This window comes from Lycorma delicatula, chromosome 8 (assembly GCF_047948215.1).
Source record: "Lycorma delicatula isolate Av1 chromosome 8, ASM4794821v1, whole genome shotgun sequence".
Lineage (NCBI taxonomy): Eukaryota > Metazoa > Arthropoda > Insecta > Hemiptera > Fulgoridae > Lycorma > Lycorma delicatula.
The window spans coordinates 21870357-21889451 of record NC_134462.1 but is presented as its reverse complement, the minus strand read 5'-3'; the positions used below and the strand labels follow the sequence as shown (position 1 = coordinate 21889451).

At 28.7% G+C, this 19095-nt stretch overlaps 1 protein-coding gene across 2 annotated transcripts in view; it reads right to left on the bottom strand.

Moving 5' to 3' along the window:
- LOC142329033 (inositol polyphosphate-4-phosphatase type I A) overlaps positions 1–19095 on the bottom strand; it is a 125305-nt gene that overhangs the window by 37046 nt on the left and 69164 nt on the right. The window contains exons 6-7 of one of the 2 annotated variants that reach the window (XM_075373288.1): positions 10722–10883; positions 1054–1107 (exon numbers count right to left, since the gene is read on the bottom strand). In XM_075373288.1, coding sequence (XP_075229403.1) covers positions 1054–1107; positions 10722–10883 — 216 coding nt within the window. The remainder of the gene's footprint in view (positions 1–1053; positions 1108–10721; positions 10884–19095) is intronic. The other variant, XM_075373289.1, reaches the window with a different exon arrangement.

The following is a 19095-nucleotide window of genomic DNA, read 5'->3' as shown; positions in this document are numbered from 1 at the left end:
GGGAAGAATGAGATGAACTGCTGTGAAGTATGAGCCAATGTAGTTCATAGCTTGACATTCATTTTCACTATAGGTTAGTCCTCTTTGACACCTTCTAAGAACAACTTAGAAATTATCTGATTTCAATTGAATTCTGGAGACACAATCCTCACCTCAAAAAAAAAAAAAACCAATTTCTTTGTCACTTTATTATCTGCTGTACGTTTATAACAATTGCTATTTCTTCTAATGATGCAAGTTCACCTTACCCAACTATAATGTAAATTAGTTTCCCAACACAACTGATTATAACTATATAACAGACAACCAGGGTGATAATAATTCTCATGAATGAACAATCAAATTTTTTTTATGATTTCATTACTCTGAAATGTAAGTTATGAGTACTCAAAATGTTTTAAAACCATTAATCCAAAAATAACTAGGTTTTCAAGAACTTTAAAACCTGATAAAATTTTCAAGTATAATTTATTGGTTGCCAACTTGCCGACTTTTATCTAAAACTTAACATACTCAGGCTTTGTGTGAACTAAAATATAGAGATAAGATTTTCCATTTTCCCAAAACATGACTCCATTTTCTAGAAACTTCTCATAAGGAAGTAATCTTGTTCATAACTTTTTAACTTCTCCATTGCTTTAGATGATTATTAATTATAGTTGTCTAAGCTGAGAAATTACTGTGTCCACTCATTATTAGCCTGGGCTGATTTTGAATACAAAAACTGAATACCAGAAAGTTATTGACTTCCAATATATACTTTCTGATGATGCAAATACTTGAATGTTTAATTTAACACATATAAACTGAACTTAAACAACCACATCCAGCAAACATTTAAAAATTTTGTTTTATAATAAAATATGTATACAAATAAATGTGAAATGCATGTAATTTAAAACAAATATTAAAAAAAAAATTATTATTATCCAGACAAACATGAAAATTAACTAATAAAAGCGATAGATAAGAAAGCAATAGATAGAAATTAAAATGACATACAGTCAAACCAATAGATAACTAAAAATACAGATTAAAATTAAAATGCAATACCTTGTTAACAGAGTTTGGCCATTTTTTCTTAACTGTGGACCACATGCATAATTTCTGTTATCAACAATGAAAAGATTAGAAGAAGAAAGAGAATAAACAGCAAAAATAAAATTGAAAAACAAAATATGCTCACATACGTATATATAAATAAATCACTCATAAATAAGAAATGCAGAGATACTCAACTGTATATTTTCTGACTGCCAGTATAGTTTTTTCAAACATATGCATTTTAATTTTATACCACTTCATTAGGTTCATTATTCTACATTTGATTTTTATAAATGCATGTATAATATCTATCTAATTTTATGAAACAAACTAAATGGAAAATAAATAAATAAAAAAATTAATACTGACTTTAATTCTGATAAAATTATTCAATATTTATAGTGTGCTTTTTAATATTTGTTTCATCTTAATAGTAAATCGCAAAAGATATAAACATAATTATGTACAATAAATATTTTCCAGACATGATGGCATAAAATAATGAACACATTTACTTCAAGATGGTGGTATACCACTGAAATGTTAAGAAAACATTTGAATACATTGAACCCTGTTATAAATGTCTATAAGGGAGCACTCATTATTTATTCAGGAATATTGTGAGATATTAATATGTTTTTCACACTATGTTACAAAATTAAAATAGATCCTAGATAAGACAATAATTTACATCCTTACAAGCTAATGATTCTGCAATTAATAGATGTTTTGATGAACAGCAAAATGAAAATAAAAGGATGTGAAGTAAGGATGAATATTAATGGCTGAAGTCATATTTAATAAACCAATCTTTATACTATCACCAATGTTAATCAATAGTGAGGGCATTTTCATTGTACATATTGCATATACTCACAACTAACCAACAAATTAAGTCACTGCGATTTAAAAAATATATATTATTGTTAAGTGTAAAGTAATCCCTTGTTAATTGAAGATTATATGTATTCAGTTTTAGCTATTCAAGTTCTATAAACTCACTAAAAATTTTTTAAGAATAATAAAGTCTTCTAATCACAATAGTGATTAGAAGACTTTTAAGTTATTTAAATACTTCTTCCTAACACAATATTGCTAAGACTGCTAGTTGAAGTAACTAACTATACTTAGTTTTCAAAGTTATAACTACTTAAGTTGAATTTTTAGAGTTTATATAGTGTGTAAAAAAATAACTGAAATTTATACACTACAATTTTGAAAGAATTATAAAATACTAGATTGTATAGTCAACATTACTGGTTCAGTTAAAATAATAAAAATCATCAACTTTGCATGCTAAAAAAATTACATAAAGGATGTTGATCATATTGATAGAGTAATGGGAACAACACCTGATTAGAGATAACAGGAATCATTATTCTATCACACAAAATTAACAAAGAATTTCAAGAAATCTAGCCCTTTAATATTGCATAATTTGTATAATTATAAATAGATGAATTCACAAAGAAGGATCTAATGGAATTAATAATACAGCAATGAGATGATTTTTTTTTACTTAGTGAACATAAGGATGGAAGCACTTACAAGAAAATTGATTATGAAATAATAGGCTGAAGAATGTAGTTTGATGAAATCATTACAAATTCATATCAGATCCATTCATGAAATTAAGTGTTAAGATCAGATAGGAAATTGAAATTCTAATGGAATCATAAAAAGATTTACAGATTTAAAAAAATAAAAGAAACAATAAAAGTTACAATTTTCTTTCATCAGCATCAAATTATCTTTTTCCAAAAGGTTAACAGTTTTGAATAACAAAAATTAGACTTTATAATAGAAGGAATATTTAAATGAATAAGTTCAATGAAGAAGAATACTATACAAATTTGTTGGAAATAGTTGTAAATACCAAATTTTTTTTTATACAACTAAAATTATTTGTAAATTTAAGATGAACCATTTCATGTTTTAAAGAAGCTCACTGTTTCTTCAAATGTTTACAGTCCCGTTATTTATGATTTTCATATTTGCACCATTTTCAAAAAATTTAAAAGTCATACATTTTTTAAATAATCAAAATAACCAGTCCTGATTGCAATAAACATTACTTGAGAAACAGTCAATAACTGAAATACTGCTGATGAAAAATATCCAAAGTAAACAGGAACAATCTGAAAAGAGTAGTTGTTAGAAAGACAAAGAGTAACGTTTAAAAACTTATTTTATGTATTAAGAGTTATCCTTTCCTTAGATTTTGTTCAAGTTTTTTTAAAATAAACCTCAGGTATGAAACAGAAGCCAAATAATAACACATCAGTTCAAATTAATCTTTTTAAGTTTTGAAAAAGAAAGCAAAAGCACAAAGTATTAATATCTAACTGATATCTGATCAGTGAGAGATTAAAACCTCAATTAAATATGAATCGGTCAATATGTAATGAAGCAATTAAATTTTATATCATTTTCTTTTCTTAAACTGGTGGTTTATATACCTTACTGCTCAGGAAAGTTAAACAAGGCTATACTTACAAAAACAAAGAAAACTATACTATTTCAGTTCAATCTATCTTGCTAAAGGTAGCTTCTACTGTGTGTCTTCAAAATCACATCTGGAACAGGTCCCTGGGAATGTTTACTTATAATGGAATAGTTTTACATTCTGCAGTGAGAAGATAAATCATGGACTGATTTATGAAGACTTTCACTTGAAGCTGAGATCATATGAGTATTGCTATATTTCATGATGACATGAAGTGTTAAAAGAATAACTTTCACAATTAGAAGAAAGAAAGGCTGTGTTATATCCAGGTGACAGTTTAGTTTAGATGTATCAGTTTGGTAGTAATGGGAGTGCAAAAGATTGCAGCACTGAAAGCTTAGCAAGTGACAAAAGAACTTGGATATTGTACATCTTATAACCAACAAGAAAAGGAAGCTTTTTAAGGGTATATGCCCACTTGGTGGAGAATAAAAATAATATATATGAAAAATCTTTTTTTTTTAATAAATATCTTATATTAATAACTGGTTTACACTTCTTAATATTTAACAAATACATTAAAATTTATCCAAAAAACTCTATTTTAATAAAGTCTTAATTTATGTTTCTTTTTCGGAATGTAAATCAATGTTGTTAATCACATTTCTCTGTAATACGTTGTAGATCATTTTGGTATGTTATTAAACAAACGTGAATATAAATTACAATTATGTGTAGAAAATAAACATTATATAAAGATATCTCTTACTGAAGAAAGTGAGCACTCTGCATGAAAATTTGACCACTCAAGAATTTCAAAACTGTTTGTCTCAAGATAACTTTATACTGTTTTTTGAGGTTACAAAGGAAAAAAAGTTCATAGGAACTGGAAAAGATGTTGGTTGGCCAAAGAACTAACTTGTTTAGTAATCTTAATTGTTTGCTAATATCCTTTTTTTGCACATTTTATATTAAAATCTTTAGTACAAAAATGAAACTCAAATATAAAAAAACATACCTTAATATTTCTGTAATTGGCTGTTTTGTGAGAACGATTTAAAAGAAATAGTATACATGGTGATAAGAAAACAAAACTTGTATAAAACTGCTGTTTAAAATTCACAAAAGTAAAATGACTTTTAGTAACCATCTTGCGTATTAAATAGGTAAGATAACAAACAGGATTCAAGAAAAAACTGAACTATTTGTTTGGTTTTTAACAGTTTTATTAACACCAACGTAATTTATGTAACAGGCAGCTTTTTAAGAATGCTATATTTTGATTGATATTATATAATTGATGACCATTATAACAGGGTTCTTCAATATGATATGTTTGAAATTATATAAAATAAATAAGCTTTAAAAATATATAGATGAGTACTTCTTTTAATAAATATTTACATAGCTTTCACTTGAAAAAAACATCTATATTGTTAAAATAAGTCATTATATAAACGCATCACTCCCAATAATAAATATCAATAAAAGATACAAATAATTATAATTAAGTAAAGCAAAAATACAACAGACGAATAACTGTATGACATTGGCTCCAATCTTTAAATTTGTCTATTTTTCTATTACTGGAGAAGTGCAGGTCCACTAATAAAAAAATTATTCTTAAGGCATTCAGACACAAATTAGTTTTTTCTCAATTTCTGTCCAGAAGACTACCCAAACAAAATTCAAAGCTACAGTTTCCACTACAGTAAACTTTAATTGTACAAGGTTTGTTAAAACAAAAAACAAATGTTTTTAATTATGTGCCAATGGAGATATTTAGTGATGTGCGGTTGGCAGCATTGTTTTCCGCATAACCTCCTCTCTAACCACATATTCTTGGATTGTTGATATCTCATTTAGTTTTTGTGTTATTGTTATTTGAGTGCAATATGTTTAAGTGTTAGTAGCAATTTTTGTAAAGTACGATTTTTTGATGATTGAACTTCTGTTTCAATGTTGTAGCCGTAAACGCAGCTTTCGTATCCCATTATGATCCTTTGCATGAATGTTTTTTTATCATCATCGGCTTGTTCAAGGAGTTGACGGCAATTGTTCACTTGATGTTGTTTCTGGTATTCGGTCATCAAACAAGGAACACACTTTGCTACAACCCTATGCATGTTCAATTTTTCAGTCAAAATGTCATAGCATGATCCAGTCAAGATGTTAACCCTTTCTGCAAGTTCTCTGACAGTCAATTGGTGATTTGCACACACCAGATTCTCGATTTTCTGAACGTGTGTATCATCAGTTGAAGTCGAAGGCTTTCTTGGTCGAGGGTCATCTTCAACTGACTGACGACCACTTTTAAATCATGAAAACCATTCGCAGCATTGCGTATGACCCAGAGAATAATCTATGTAAACTTGCTTCAAAACCTGAAAAGTTTTTGTGGAAGTTTTCCCCAGTTTCATGCAAAATTTTACGTTGTATCATTGCTCCCAAAAAAACGCACATTACAAAAATCGCTACTAACACTTAAACATGTTGCACTCAAATAACACTAACACGAAAACTAAATGACATATCAACAATCCAAGAACATGTGGTTTTGGAGGAGGTTATGCAGAACACAATGCTGCCAACCGCACATCACTAAATATTTTCATTGGTGCATAATTAAAAATGCTCTCTTTTTTTTAACAAACCTCATATCCTCCAGTTTTTCCACAGTTCTTACTTAGTTGTGTTTGGTACAAACAGAAACAGTGAAGCATATGACCATATTCTGATGGTACTTAACCAGGTAAGAAGAGATTGACATTAAGAAATGGACAGTAGAGATAGAAAATAATCAACGGCACAGGGACTATGAACCTCAAAATTTTACAGCTTAACTCTGTTACATTTTAGTGACTGATAAAACAGTAAAAGTAATAATTTACAAAATTAATTAAAAGGTCTCACAAGTTTTGATTCATAAACTGAAATTTTTTTAACTCATTACATCAAAATGTGTGATTACTGGTTTTGATAGGCTGCAAATGTAAAAAAAAAAACTTATTATATTTTTTTATGTATCTTTGAAAAAATAAAGGAATAATTTTTTATAATTTAAAAATTTATTTACAGGAAGAAAAATAAAGTGTTCCCCTTATAATGATCTCTTTGATAATGGTACAAAAGAACAGAAACTCAGAACAGTAGTGTATAAGACTCGCATATTTAATAACAGCATTCCTAAAATAAAAATTTTTATGCCACAAAAATATTTGTTTTCCTTGGTCCTTTTTTAAACAATAAATTGCCTATGGATACCAATACAATATTTTACATAGTTTCAGGGGAGAAAGAAAAAATGGCTAAGTTTTACAGAAGATATTGACGCAAATTGTGTAGTGTTACAAGATGACATGGATGGATTAGTAATTTGAAAGAATTTTAAGTATTCTTTAAGAATAGGAATATTGATTAATTATGTTTTCATTTTTTTCCTCTAGTAGTAATATCTATCAGCTAAGGATATGTGCATGTTCCTATTTTTAATGAAATTATTCATTTTGATAGTAAAAAAAAATGTTAATCTGGGTTATCTAACTATAGCCCACTGGGTTAGTCTAGTGGTGAATGCGTCTTCCCAAATTAGCTGATTTGGAAGTTGATGGTTCGAGCGTTCAAGTCCTAGCAAAAGGCAGTTACTTTTATGCAGATTTTAATAATAGATCATGGATACCAGTGTTCCTTGGTGGTTGGGTTTCAATTAACCACACATCTCAGGAATGGTCGAAGACTACACCTGTACAAGACTACATCTCACACTCATACATATCATCCTCGGAAGTAAACCTGACGGTGATTCCTAGAGGCTAAACAAGAAAAAAGTAAGGGTTATTTAACTACATCTTTTTTTTAATTTAATCTCATATAATTTTTTTTTTTTTTTTAATTTGTTTTGTTTTAGCAAGACAAGTATTTTGTTCTATTCTTCTTTTTGTTTAACTTTTTCAAAACACAAACTGAAATTAAAAAAAATTTTCACATTATATTCTTTGTGTTTCTTCTTTTTCTGTTAATGATTATTGAGAATGATATAAAGGAATGAAAACTAAGTTTTACGTTAAAGTAATAACAAATAAATAAAAAAAAAGTAAAAAATATGCTGCAAGAGATAAAAGATCTCCATTACTATTTTAATGAACAAAAATGAATTCAGCAAGCAAAAGATGTTAAATTTTTTTAAAGAAATCTGTATGATTTCAAAATTTTCATACTTAGACGAGTAACATTATTCCCGCATAGCAAGCATTGTATTTATATACTGCATTAAAAATAAAGTTACATCAATAAAGTGCTAAGTTGCACTTTATATGAGAATCTAATTTTACCTGAACTATTAATTTGTAAGTCTATACATATGAATGAACACATTTAAATTTGATTAGATTATTAATGGACGTGCCTGTAATCCCTCTTCATGGAGCCTTATCATCTCGTGTGCTTTTGTAATAGCAAAACGTGATGCGAGTAAGCAATAACTATTATCATTATACAAAATAAAAGTTTTAGAAAATAAATGAGCAATGATTTGGAATGATGTGAAGCAAAGTTCATTTTTGAACTGTGACAAAACCTTACATGTGACAAAACCTCGGTGCATTACATTCCTCCGCAAGATGAAGCAGACTAGTATACAATGGTGATAAAAAGAGGAAGCAGATCTATTGAAGGAAAAAACATGGTTTGCCTGCTGGTAATATTCTTGCCACATGTTTTTATACTATAAAGGGATGGTGTGCATCATATTTTTTTTTATGATAAGAGAACACAATAAATGTGCATATTTTAATTAAATTAGCCAAGGTTGAGAAAGACTATCAGTCCAAAAGACAGGAAATTACAATATAAATGCACTGCTCCTATGTAACAGTGTACATTAGTCACTACCTTAGTAACTAAATAAAAACTACTCAAATGCATTAGACAGTTCAAATTACTTCCTTGTAGCCAAGCGACTATTTGTCTGGAGCATTTAGAAACACTGGGAAGTCAATGATTTGAAACAGTGAAGAGGTAGGACACTTAATATAACTTTGAAATGTCTCACAACTTTTTACATTACATGAATAAAACATTTTTCATTACCATAAATGTTTAAAAGGTAATGTAAATACAGACTGAATAAAAAAAAAACTGCAACCAAGTTTTGGTTTATACTTGACTGTTCCTCATATTTTCATGTTAACTTTGTGCTATACAGTCAATTACTACATAATACACAATGGTAGGCCATAATCTCAATGTTTACTGATCTTTCTGTTTATACAGGATTATGCATGGATGGCAAAATCCAATTTAATGAAATCTTATTTTATTAAATAAAAATATAAATTTTCATCATTGAAATTTTAGCCAAGTGTTAAATCTTTTCTAAAAATATCTGTCAAAGAACTACTCCCTCTAAAGTAAAAATAATTTTTGGGATTCACTTACTCAGGAAACACTTAGGTAAAAAAAAAATTAAATCTACTTAATTAAACTCAAGATGCGTTTTAGAAAAGAACACTTCAAACAATGAAAATTAAACTTCAGTGACGAACAGTTGTATAATTGTGCTGAAACTGCTTTGTATTATAAACTATTGCCAACAAAAACATTAGATGCGAAGTGGGTACCAAATAAGTCTGGCATGAAAATGAACAAAGAAAGGGTAACTTTTCTTTTGTGTGCCAATAAGTCAGGAAACCATAAGTTGAAGCCGTGGCTCATTGGTAAGTATGCCAGCCCAGGTTGCTTCAAACACATTAATATGAATTCATTACCAGTTATTTTTAAAAATAATAAAAATGCTTGGATTACGTGTAAAATTTTTTTAACGTGGTTTAACGACAAATTTGTGCCTTGTGTTAAAAATTACTTACGAGTTGAGTTTGAAAATTGGAAGAAAAAGCTTTATTACTTCTTGACAATTGCCCTGCTCATCCGCCTACTGACTTGCTGAAATCTACAGATGGGAAAGTAATAGCAATGGTTTTACCCAAGAACACCACATCTTTGATCCAACCATTAGACTGAGGAATTATTCAAACATTTAAAGCTTATTAACAATGAGAGCTACTGACTAATATCGTTAATTCAGAATTACTTCTAATTCTGAGTAAATTCTGTCACTTGTAACAGAATTTCTTAAAACTAATTAAATTAATTTATTAAAGTTTTATATACAGTGCTGGAACAGCATGGAGTAACATAAATTCTATTACAATTAAAAACTGTTGGTATTGTCACAGAATAATACTGATGATATTGAAACAGGAAATGCTCATATTTTTTCTGACATACACGCACTGGAATTGTCAAATTAAACTGGGCAAGAATTGTTTGCAAGTGGTCTCAATGAGTGAGTTCAATAAGACAATCAAACAACACCTGTTGCTCATTACATGACCTACGAAGAAACTCTAAACTCTGTTCTACAACCTAACAATAATTTGTCGAAGGAAGAAGGGAAAGATGCTGCAGAGGTTGTTGTTACAGAAAGGTCTACACCCTCAATAGAAATTCTGGAAAATATAAATAGTGTACCTAATAACATGGATGGAGCAACAAATTGATAGTGATGATCGACATTTATTGCATTCACAAAGAAGTATAAATTCATATATTATAAAGAACAACCGTGAAACAAAAAACAATTACTTCTTATTTTAAAAAATAATTTACATTCAAAGAAAAAATGTTTTATCTTTTGCACTTAACTTAATTCTATGTAAGAACACATTATAATGTATTTGCTTTTTCTATTAAACCATTATTGCTTAATTTTTTCGCTTATTTTTTTAAATGATCCCCTTTGTGATTTAAAATTTACTTCTACAAATAACACGAGTGTTACGTAAGTCCCCCGACAACCATGTTATAGCGGGGTTACACTGTATTAGGAAATGTTATCCTTATTAAGGAGCAGGTACAGAACACTTATATGATCAAATGAAGCCTAAGTCATACAAATTTTAGAACAAATAAATTGTTTTTACATCTTCAAATCTAATTTTTAATTACAAATTAAAAACAAATGTTATAAAAATTTAAATAAAAATATACAAGAAAATAAGAAATTATACAAACTTTTCCATGCAAAGCAAAAGAAAAATTCAGCCATTTTTTTATTTTTTAAATTTCATGCAATGAATAAGAATGGGATAAAAAAAATTATTTTTAAAACTCTATTGCGGATAAAAGAGGTATAAAGAACCATACATGAAAGAAATTTAATTTCTAAACTGACCTGCAATGCAGCTAATGTAACAGTTGCACTACCAATAGGTGTAGCTGTCTGTGAAACTGGTTCGCAGACATCATATGCAGTCAGCCTAATTCTTGAATTACCAGTTAAACCATCACTAGCTCTAAAGCTGACTGTATTTAAAAAACTAGGATTACTGCTTCTCTGTAAATTAATTACAACTTAATTATATTTTTAAATATTAATTCAAAATAAAACTTACTTAACTGATATAACCTTTCTCTATATTCAGTACATAAGGTAGAGTTTGAGTTGCAATCATTATTTCAAATTTTGATAAATTAAGATTAATAAGCTTAATATTTAAAAATATTATTAATTTTGATTAATTTAAAAAATAAAAATAAATAAATAATTTCAAATAAAAAAAGATTCCTGTAACTGATATGTTAAATGCCTTGCCATATCCTTAGTAAATCATTAAAACAACATTATAGTAGTTATAAGTTAACAAAAGCTTGATTTTGAAGAGCTATAATCATATGAAAGATTAAAAAAATTGAGTTTTCTTACTTTATAAAACATTCTTCTTTTACAAGTAATTTTTGAGTTTCAATTTATTTGAAGAGAACCTGTAGAATTAAGGCAAATTAAACATAAAAATTATCTTGTTTGTGGTATAGAACAATTTCATGTACTGCTTCATTAACAGATTACATAATACACATATTTAAAAATAGTTTTATCTGTTATTTATTTTTATTTTCCTGACTATTAGTTGTATTTCTGCTGCAGCAGTGCGCCCGCAAGGACATGCACGTGCGCGCCCACACACACACACACACACACACACACACACACACACACACACACACACAGGGAAAATAGCATTCAGCCAAAATTTTGGGTATTGGGGTTTTTGTTAATGTCACCATTTCAAGACCTCTTAAGTACAAAAAACATAAAAAATGTTATACAAATATTCAAAAGATATTTGTGCAAATATTTACATGTGTTGGCCAATATTTTGGTTAATATCTCTAGTCTGACTCTACATAAATTCTTTGAAAATGGCTCAAAAAATTTCTATTCATGGGGCTTTAATGGCATTAAATTTTGGACAAAATCAAAAAAAAAGGGGAAGGGGTAGTTTTAGCCATTAAAAATTTACAACCTTTTATATAGTGGTTGTAGAAAATTAAGATTTAATACAATGAAAGTACTTATTCAGTTTTTTATTTAGAATTCCAAGTTTTAGGTCAATCAGATTTAGGAGAAGGGATATTGAAAGCTATTATATAAAAAGATTTTGAATCATATCTTGAAATTCCGCTAACCAAAAAAGGTTAAAATTTAACAAAATATCTGGCTATAAATATCCCAGCTTTGGCCTGATTTTCAACCTGATTTGTAAACAAATTTTTTTTTGTTTTATTTTGCTGAATAACATCAAACTGGACCAACTTATTAAAGAATTACTCCAATAAATAAACTTTTAAGCCTCAAAAACGAAGTAGCCGAATGGGACAGCAAATAAATAATATATCAATTTTTTAAACTTAAATTTTAACCACTGAAAATCCAACTGTATCTAATGTAGAAAAAAAAAAGTTTTTTAAAAATGAAGGTTCGATAGGTCCCAACTTAAGAATTATATTTTGTTATTTCTGATAATTCATCTATTTTTCAAGTTGTGGCTGTAATTAAAAATGTTGTATGAGGTAGGTATTGAGCAAAGGAGTTAAAAAAAAATTGATTTTTATTTTGATAAATTTTTTTTTGGTGTGATGTTAATTGTGATGTTGCTTAAGGGCTGATTGGCTGCTTCCTGACGAATCTGGGTTTGGATGGCTGGTCTTACCATTCAGTACGTTACGGCTCAAAAAAACCTGGGTGTTATCTTTGATGAGAATTTTTGATTCAAGGAACATCGACAGTACGTAGCAAAAAGGGCCATTGATGCTTTTTATGGAATCCGTAGAGTAATTCATCCCGATTGGGAGTTGAATTACTGTACCATGTGTATCCTTTACAAAGGTGACAGTAAGGCTATTATGCTATATGATGCACCTGTGGGCTCACCGCTTGGATTTTAGGTGTTACGTGGACATTTTGCTGTGGGCCCAGCGACTCCTCTTGCTGGCTGTTATAGACGGTTATAGAACAGTCTCGTGTTATAGCTGGAATCAAACCAATAGATAGCTTGGCTAATGAGCATAAGGAATGCTATATTTCCAAGTTAAATAATCTATTGACGTCCGAATGAAAACAGGAAAGATTGAAAACCAGGGCCTTGCGTCTTGGAAAGGTGGGACGAATCCCCCACAGGTCACTACACGCATGGTATATTTCCTATAGTGTCTAATTTAGGTGCGATTAGATGGGTTTCCCCCAATCAGTATATCATACAGTTTCTCTCCAAGCATGGTGCCTTTTGGGCAAGTTTGGCTAGGTTTCGTTTGGTGGATTCGAGCCAATGCCCGGATTGTGGGACTATGATACAGTGGTTGGACCACATCCTCTATATCTGTCCCCGATATGAGGTCGAACGTTCACGAGCTGTTAGGGAACTTGAGAGGCTACATTCCTTTCTGAATTTCCGTATTAACTGGATGGTCCGCAAAGAGTGGTCTATAGTGGTTGGTTTTCTTCGTGCCCTTGTGGTGTATAGGTCTGTAGAGGGGGTTTAATCGAGGTATTTGATCGTGGTAGGATCCCAAGTGCTAGAATTCTGGCCTAGACATTGGATTGGTTGGAAGTAGGCACGTTGGCATCGTGCCATGGTTATATTGGTGTTGTTGGCGATTTGATTTGGGGCTCCTGTGGGTGGGGGTGGCTGTGCTGCCAGGGTATAGTAGCCTGTGCGACCAGGGATGTGGCTTCATTCCGCCAGTGGCAGTCCTGATCATGACTTGGTAATGCCGCATGAGATTCCATGATGGGACAGGTGGGAGTGCGGGGTTTGTCCCCATCTCCTGGGCAGACCGGAATGAGGTTACATTCCCCTTGTTAGGTGACCTAAATTGATCGACTTTTTTGGGTCTAAGTCTGAATTTCTATGTTGCGTAAAACATAATTTTGATTGGTATGAGTGTTGCACTGATTTAACTTCAAACTTGTTCGTTTTCTGAGGCATTCACAGTCATGAATGGTGCTGTCTAATCTGGACTAGGCGCAGGGTTCGCGCTTCCGCGGTTTCAGTCAGTTACTTTGAGGGAATCATGTTAGGTTGGATGTAAAGATGTCCGTTTGAGGCCTACTTGAAGGCAAAATTTGATTTGTATTTTACTGATGCAAATGTCTGCTGAGGCATTTACATCGGCGGCATCCCAACCGAGGCCTGGCTGATGACTGTGAACTGTAATCAGTTAGAGGGTCTAAAGACAACCTCCGGTAAAGCCCCTCAGGGTTTGGAATGGAGGGGGTGGTGTGGCAACCGGTAACGTCACAAGGTGAGTGTCTTCCCCCTGCGGGGTTGGGATGTGATGTTAATTGTACTTTAAGCATTGAATAATTAAGTCATTAATATTTTAGAAACCCTATGGTATATTTAAAATAAAAATCTACAAGGGCAAAACCAGAATAGTTTTGTAACCCCTTTGTTGGCTTTTTCTTATTTTGTGATGGTTGTCACCACGGTTGTTATTTTGTAATGATTGTGGTTGGTAGTATGGCAGTCATAAAAAAAAATACAATGCTAAAGATGGAAAACATATTTTCATCAAACTATAATTTTAACAAAATTATTAAGGTATGATAAATTTCAATTAACAATAAAGGAAAAACAGCTGTGAAGGAAGAACTGCAATTAAAATGGAAAAGAACTTCCACCAACTATTACAAAAGGAAATAGATGAAAAAAAATTAAACAGTGCTGAAGGAAACCGTTAGAAGCAGAGTAAATAATACCACTGCTAAAATCTAAACTCTGTATACTTATGATATAAAGGGAATACATAAGGTATACCAACTGTACGAATACACTACATCAGTACTGCTTATATTATAAAACTTAGTCAACTTTTGATAAATAACACATATACAGAATTTTAATTCAGCTGGTTGCCTAGCCAGCTTATTAGTCTGGTTAGAAGCAGCTATGTAATATAAAGGCAGCTCTAATAAAACATTATTAATTTAAAAACACATTTTGCCAAAATTATAATGATTTGTGGTATTCCTTTTAAAGAACTATTTCATCTATTTCTTTTTTGAGTTTATTTTTTTTTATTATTTTTTTTTATAATGAATAGCTCTAAATGTAATGTATGTTTTTAAATATATTTATTTTTTGTGACCATGGGTGGTTAGAATTTAAATGTAGTGTAATATTATTTGTTGTATTGTTATTTGTTGTCTTATAGGATTATTTATTATTATGTAATTATGGTAGTCCGGTGAGTTTTGGGGGTGATGGTATATAGGGATTAATATATTGAATGGTAATTTAATTTATTATAATTAAATATTGGTTTATATTTACATATTACATTTTCTACAATTCTTAAAAATTTGTTTGTTGGGCGTTTTATTTTTTAAAAATTATTCCTTTAATCTAATCTGTACCTATAAAGCAACTTGTCTTGATTGACTGATTCATCGACGCCCAGCAAAAACGTAAGATAAATTTAAGACAATTTAAGGTAAAATGATGAAAATTTTAAATGACTTTCTGAAATTCTGAGTTTAAAGGGTTAAAATGGATTATTATTATTATTTATATTTTTTTATATTACTTATACTTTTTATATTACTTTATATTATGACTTATTATATTTCTTATTTGATTCTTATCCAAATTATCCATTTTTTCAATATTGTGTTCAATATCAATTGTGATATTCTTCATTTTATTACACCTGCTCATCATTTAAATTAAATTTGAAAGCGTTTTGTAATTATTAATTTTTCTTTATCAAAAATATATTAGTAAAATTTTTAAATTGTTATTTGATTCTGTTTTTTAAAATTATTTTTAAGAGAATTAGGTTCTTGAAATTAGATGTTAAAAATAAAATAGTTCATTGTATAATAAGTACACACCAAATACTATTATGGATAAGATTTGTAGATGATGTTTTAGTCATATACAACCCAATTATAAATAATGAACATCTGATCATTTTTAATAAACTTAACAATCACAATAAGAAATTAAAATTTACATACAAAATAGAAAATAATAGAAAAATACATTTTCTAGATGTTGAAATTGAAATAAATATAATAGAAAAGTCAATTTTTAGAAAACCCAGAACAAATAATATTACAATACATTTAAATTGTAGTCACCAATGATCACAAAAAATTAATATAAATAATAACATGAAATTTAGAGCTATTCATGATAAAAAAAAAAAATGAAAATAAACTCAAAAAAGAAATAGATGAAATAAAACAAATAGCAATAGTTAATGGTTTTGATGATAAAATTAAAAAAAATAAAAAAATACTGTGATAATCATATAAAAACACAACAGCAGGAAATAGTGCACAAAGATTAATAATAGTTTTTCCCTAATATAGAATTACACAAAATAATAAAAAAAAATTACTAATGAATATGATAAAAATAAATACAATAAACATAAACCAAATAATCAACTTGTAAAATATCTAAAAGATAATAACAATAATAGTCCGCTACGGAAAGAAAAAAAATAACAATAATAGAGAAGATTGTAATAATATTTATATTGGTAAAATCAACAAATTATTAAAAAAAGATTTACAGAACATTATACAGCATATAAAACCAAATAAAGAGGTATATTTTATGTAGCTGACCATTGGTTAGAATGAACATACTATAACTCATTACAAAAATAACTTAGATTTTGGAAATTTGTAATAATGATAAAAAATGAATATACTCAAGAAATATTACACTTAAAATATAAAAAAAAAAAATATATAAAATGATGAACCTCCAAATCGCATTCGAAAATGATGATTTAATTAAAAACATAATAAAAAAAACAATCTAACGGTTGGCAATAATGACAATAGAATAAAGAAAAATATGACATTTTTAAATATTACATATCGTTCCAGTACTGGACAGCAGAATTTGCATATTTGTCTATAATAAAATTCAAAATTTAAAAAAAAAACAATTTCAACAAATTGTATTTATTTATGATTTATAATTTGTCAAAATTGTTTTCTGGAAATTCAATTGTTTTAATGTAATTATAGAGTTTAATAACAACTGAAGATGCGGGATCCCATGAATATCAATTCTTGTAATTAATATGGTGTTTAACTTATCGATTTACTTTGTTTTGGTGGTTTATATTTCATTTAATATTAAATTTTACTAGCACAGTAGTCAATATGTTAATGAATAGTTTGAATTTTCAAAAAAATATATACATTATATTTTGTAATATATATATATATATATATATATATGATACCATAAAGTTATTAAGCACCATGAATTCCACTTAATAGAGTAATTAATATTAATAGGGTAACTTACTTCAAATGTTATACATTCAAGCTTTGCCATGTCATTAAATTCTGGAATCATCTTCATTCATAGAGTTATTACATTCATAGAGTTATTACATTAACTCTGATTAGTCTTAGTAAAGTTAAGAACTTAGTTAAGAACTAGTCTTAGATTAATCTTATCGTTATTATTATTGTGCTGCTTGTTTTATGCTTGTTGTTATCTATAGTACCCTAGATATGTGGATGAGTAATGTGTATTTAAGCAGAGAAATGTTTAAAGATAAATGTATAGGGTTGTGTGTGCATTTGCATGTTTGTATATGTTCACTCACAAATAATAACATTAGTTAATTTCAGTATCCTCTACAGTTGTTGAATTCTTATATTTAATGCAAAATTCTATGTACTGTTTTTGCTTTGTATAATTGATCTGGATGTGAACACTGATTATCTCTTTCTTTTAATAACATTGTAGTGGCAAATATGGTTAAACAGTGATTATTAGATTCTAAGATTTACTATGTACCAAATTTATAATGTAATTATCAATTTTGAAATTAAGGAATATATAATAATATAATTAAAATGCCTGTTGCTTTGTGTAAATATGTGTTTGTAAATTATGTGTAAACATTAGGAAATATAATAAATTGTTGCATTATATATTTTTTCCTTTATCAACAGATAATGTTGCAATCTATTGAATGGTTCTTATAACACTGCATTGAACTACGTTGATTCAATATTTAAATACTCTGTTAAATAATTGATATGTAAGCAGCTCTGTATGTGGTAAACCCCTGAATACAAACTACTGAATAAATAAATATTCAAACTTTGACACAGAAGTTTTTTATCGCCACAACTAATAAAATAAATTACTATAAAATGTATAGAAACATAGTTATATAGTCTGTTATGGCACTGAAACTGACCATGCATTTAATTTGTTTGGCTACATACATTTGCTACAGCATACATTACCAATATAAATAACCTTGTCCCTCTTACATTTAATATGAATGAATGAAATAATCTTCTTCTGTAGTACTTAGCAAAATATTAGAATATTATTCAGCAGTTGAAATGTATGCATTTCAAACTCCATAATCATTTAATTTCTAAATCAATCAAACCACCCTCAGCTGATACAGAATGCTTCTTCATTTTCACCTTGTACTAAAATATGTCTGAAATATTGATGCCTATTCACAAAGAGCTGCCTCATTCAGAGATCATTGAAAACAACAGTGTAAACTTATTACATCTTTCAATACTTGTCCTTAAATTACATAATATTACTTATAGTTAAACACAATACCTGTTTCAAGATTTCATTTCAATCATTTCTACAATAATTGCCTATCTTAAATTTTTTACTTCCATTTTTCTACGATTATATCACTGAACAGTTATGGTTCCTATATAGTCCTAATAATTATACTAATTACTTATTCAATGAAAATTAATCATTATAATGATTTTTTTTTAAATGTAAAATAATCATTGCATACTAGAAAAATCATACAAAAGCAAAATATATCACAGCTAGTATGTAACAAAAATTTTCTAACTAAACTGTTCAGTTAGATATTGTAATAAAGGTTCATCAACTGATCAGGAAAGGTAAGAAAACTGATATTTCTAAAATTTTAAATTCCCACTAAAAAAAAAACAATACCAAAAACACAGTACTGGAGTATAAAAATACAGAGAAAATGAAATTATTAAAATAAGCTGGAATAGAAGAATATTTAAGTGGGATGAATTGGTGAGAGTTTTAAGTCAAGAGAGATTCCTCTTGATAACTCCTTAAGTGAAAATTCACATTAGGAAGGGTTAGTAATAAAGATAATATATTATAAAATTTTGCACAGGCAGATAACATATAGTAGTGAATATTCCTCTTTTCTTTTATGCAACCCTTTATTCAGTTATCAGTAAACTGAATGGTTGT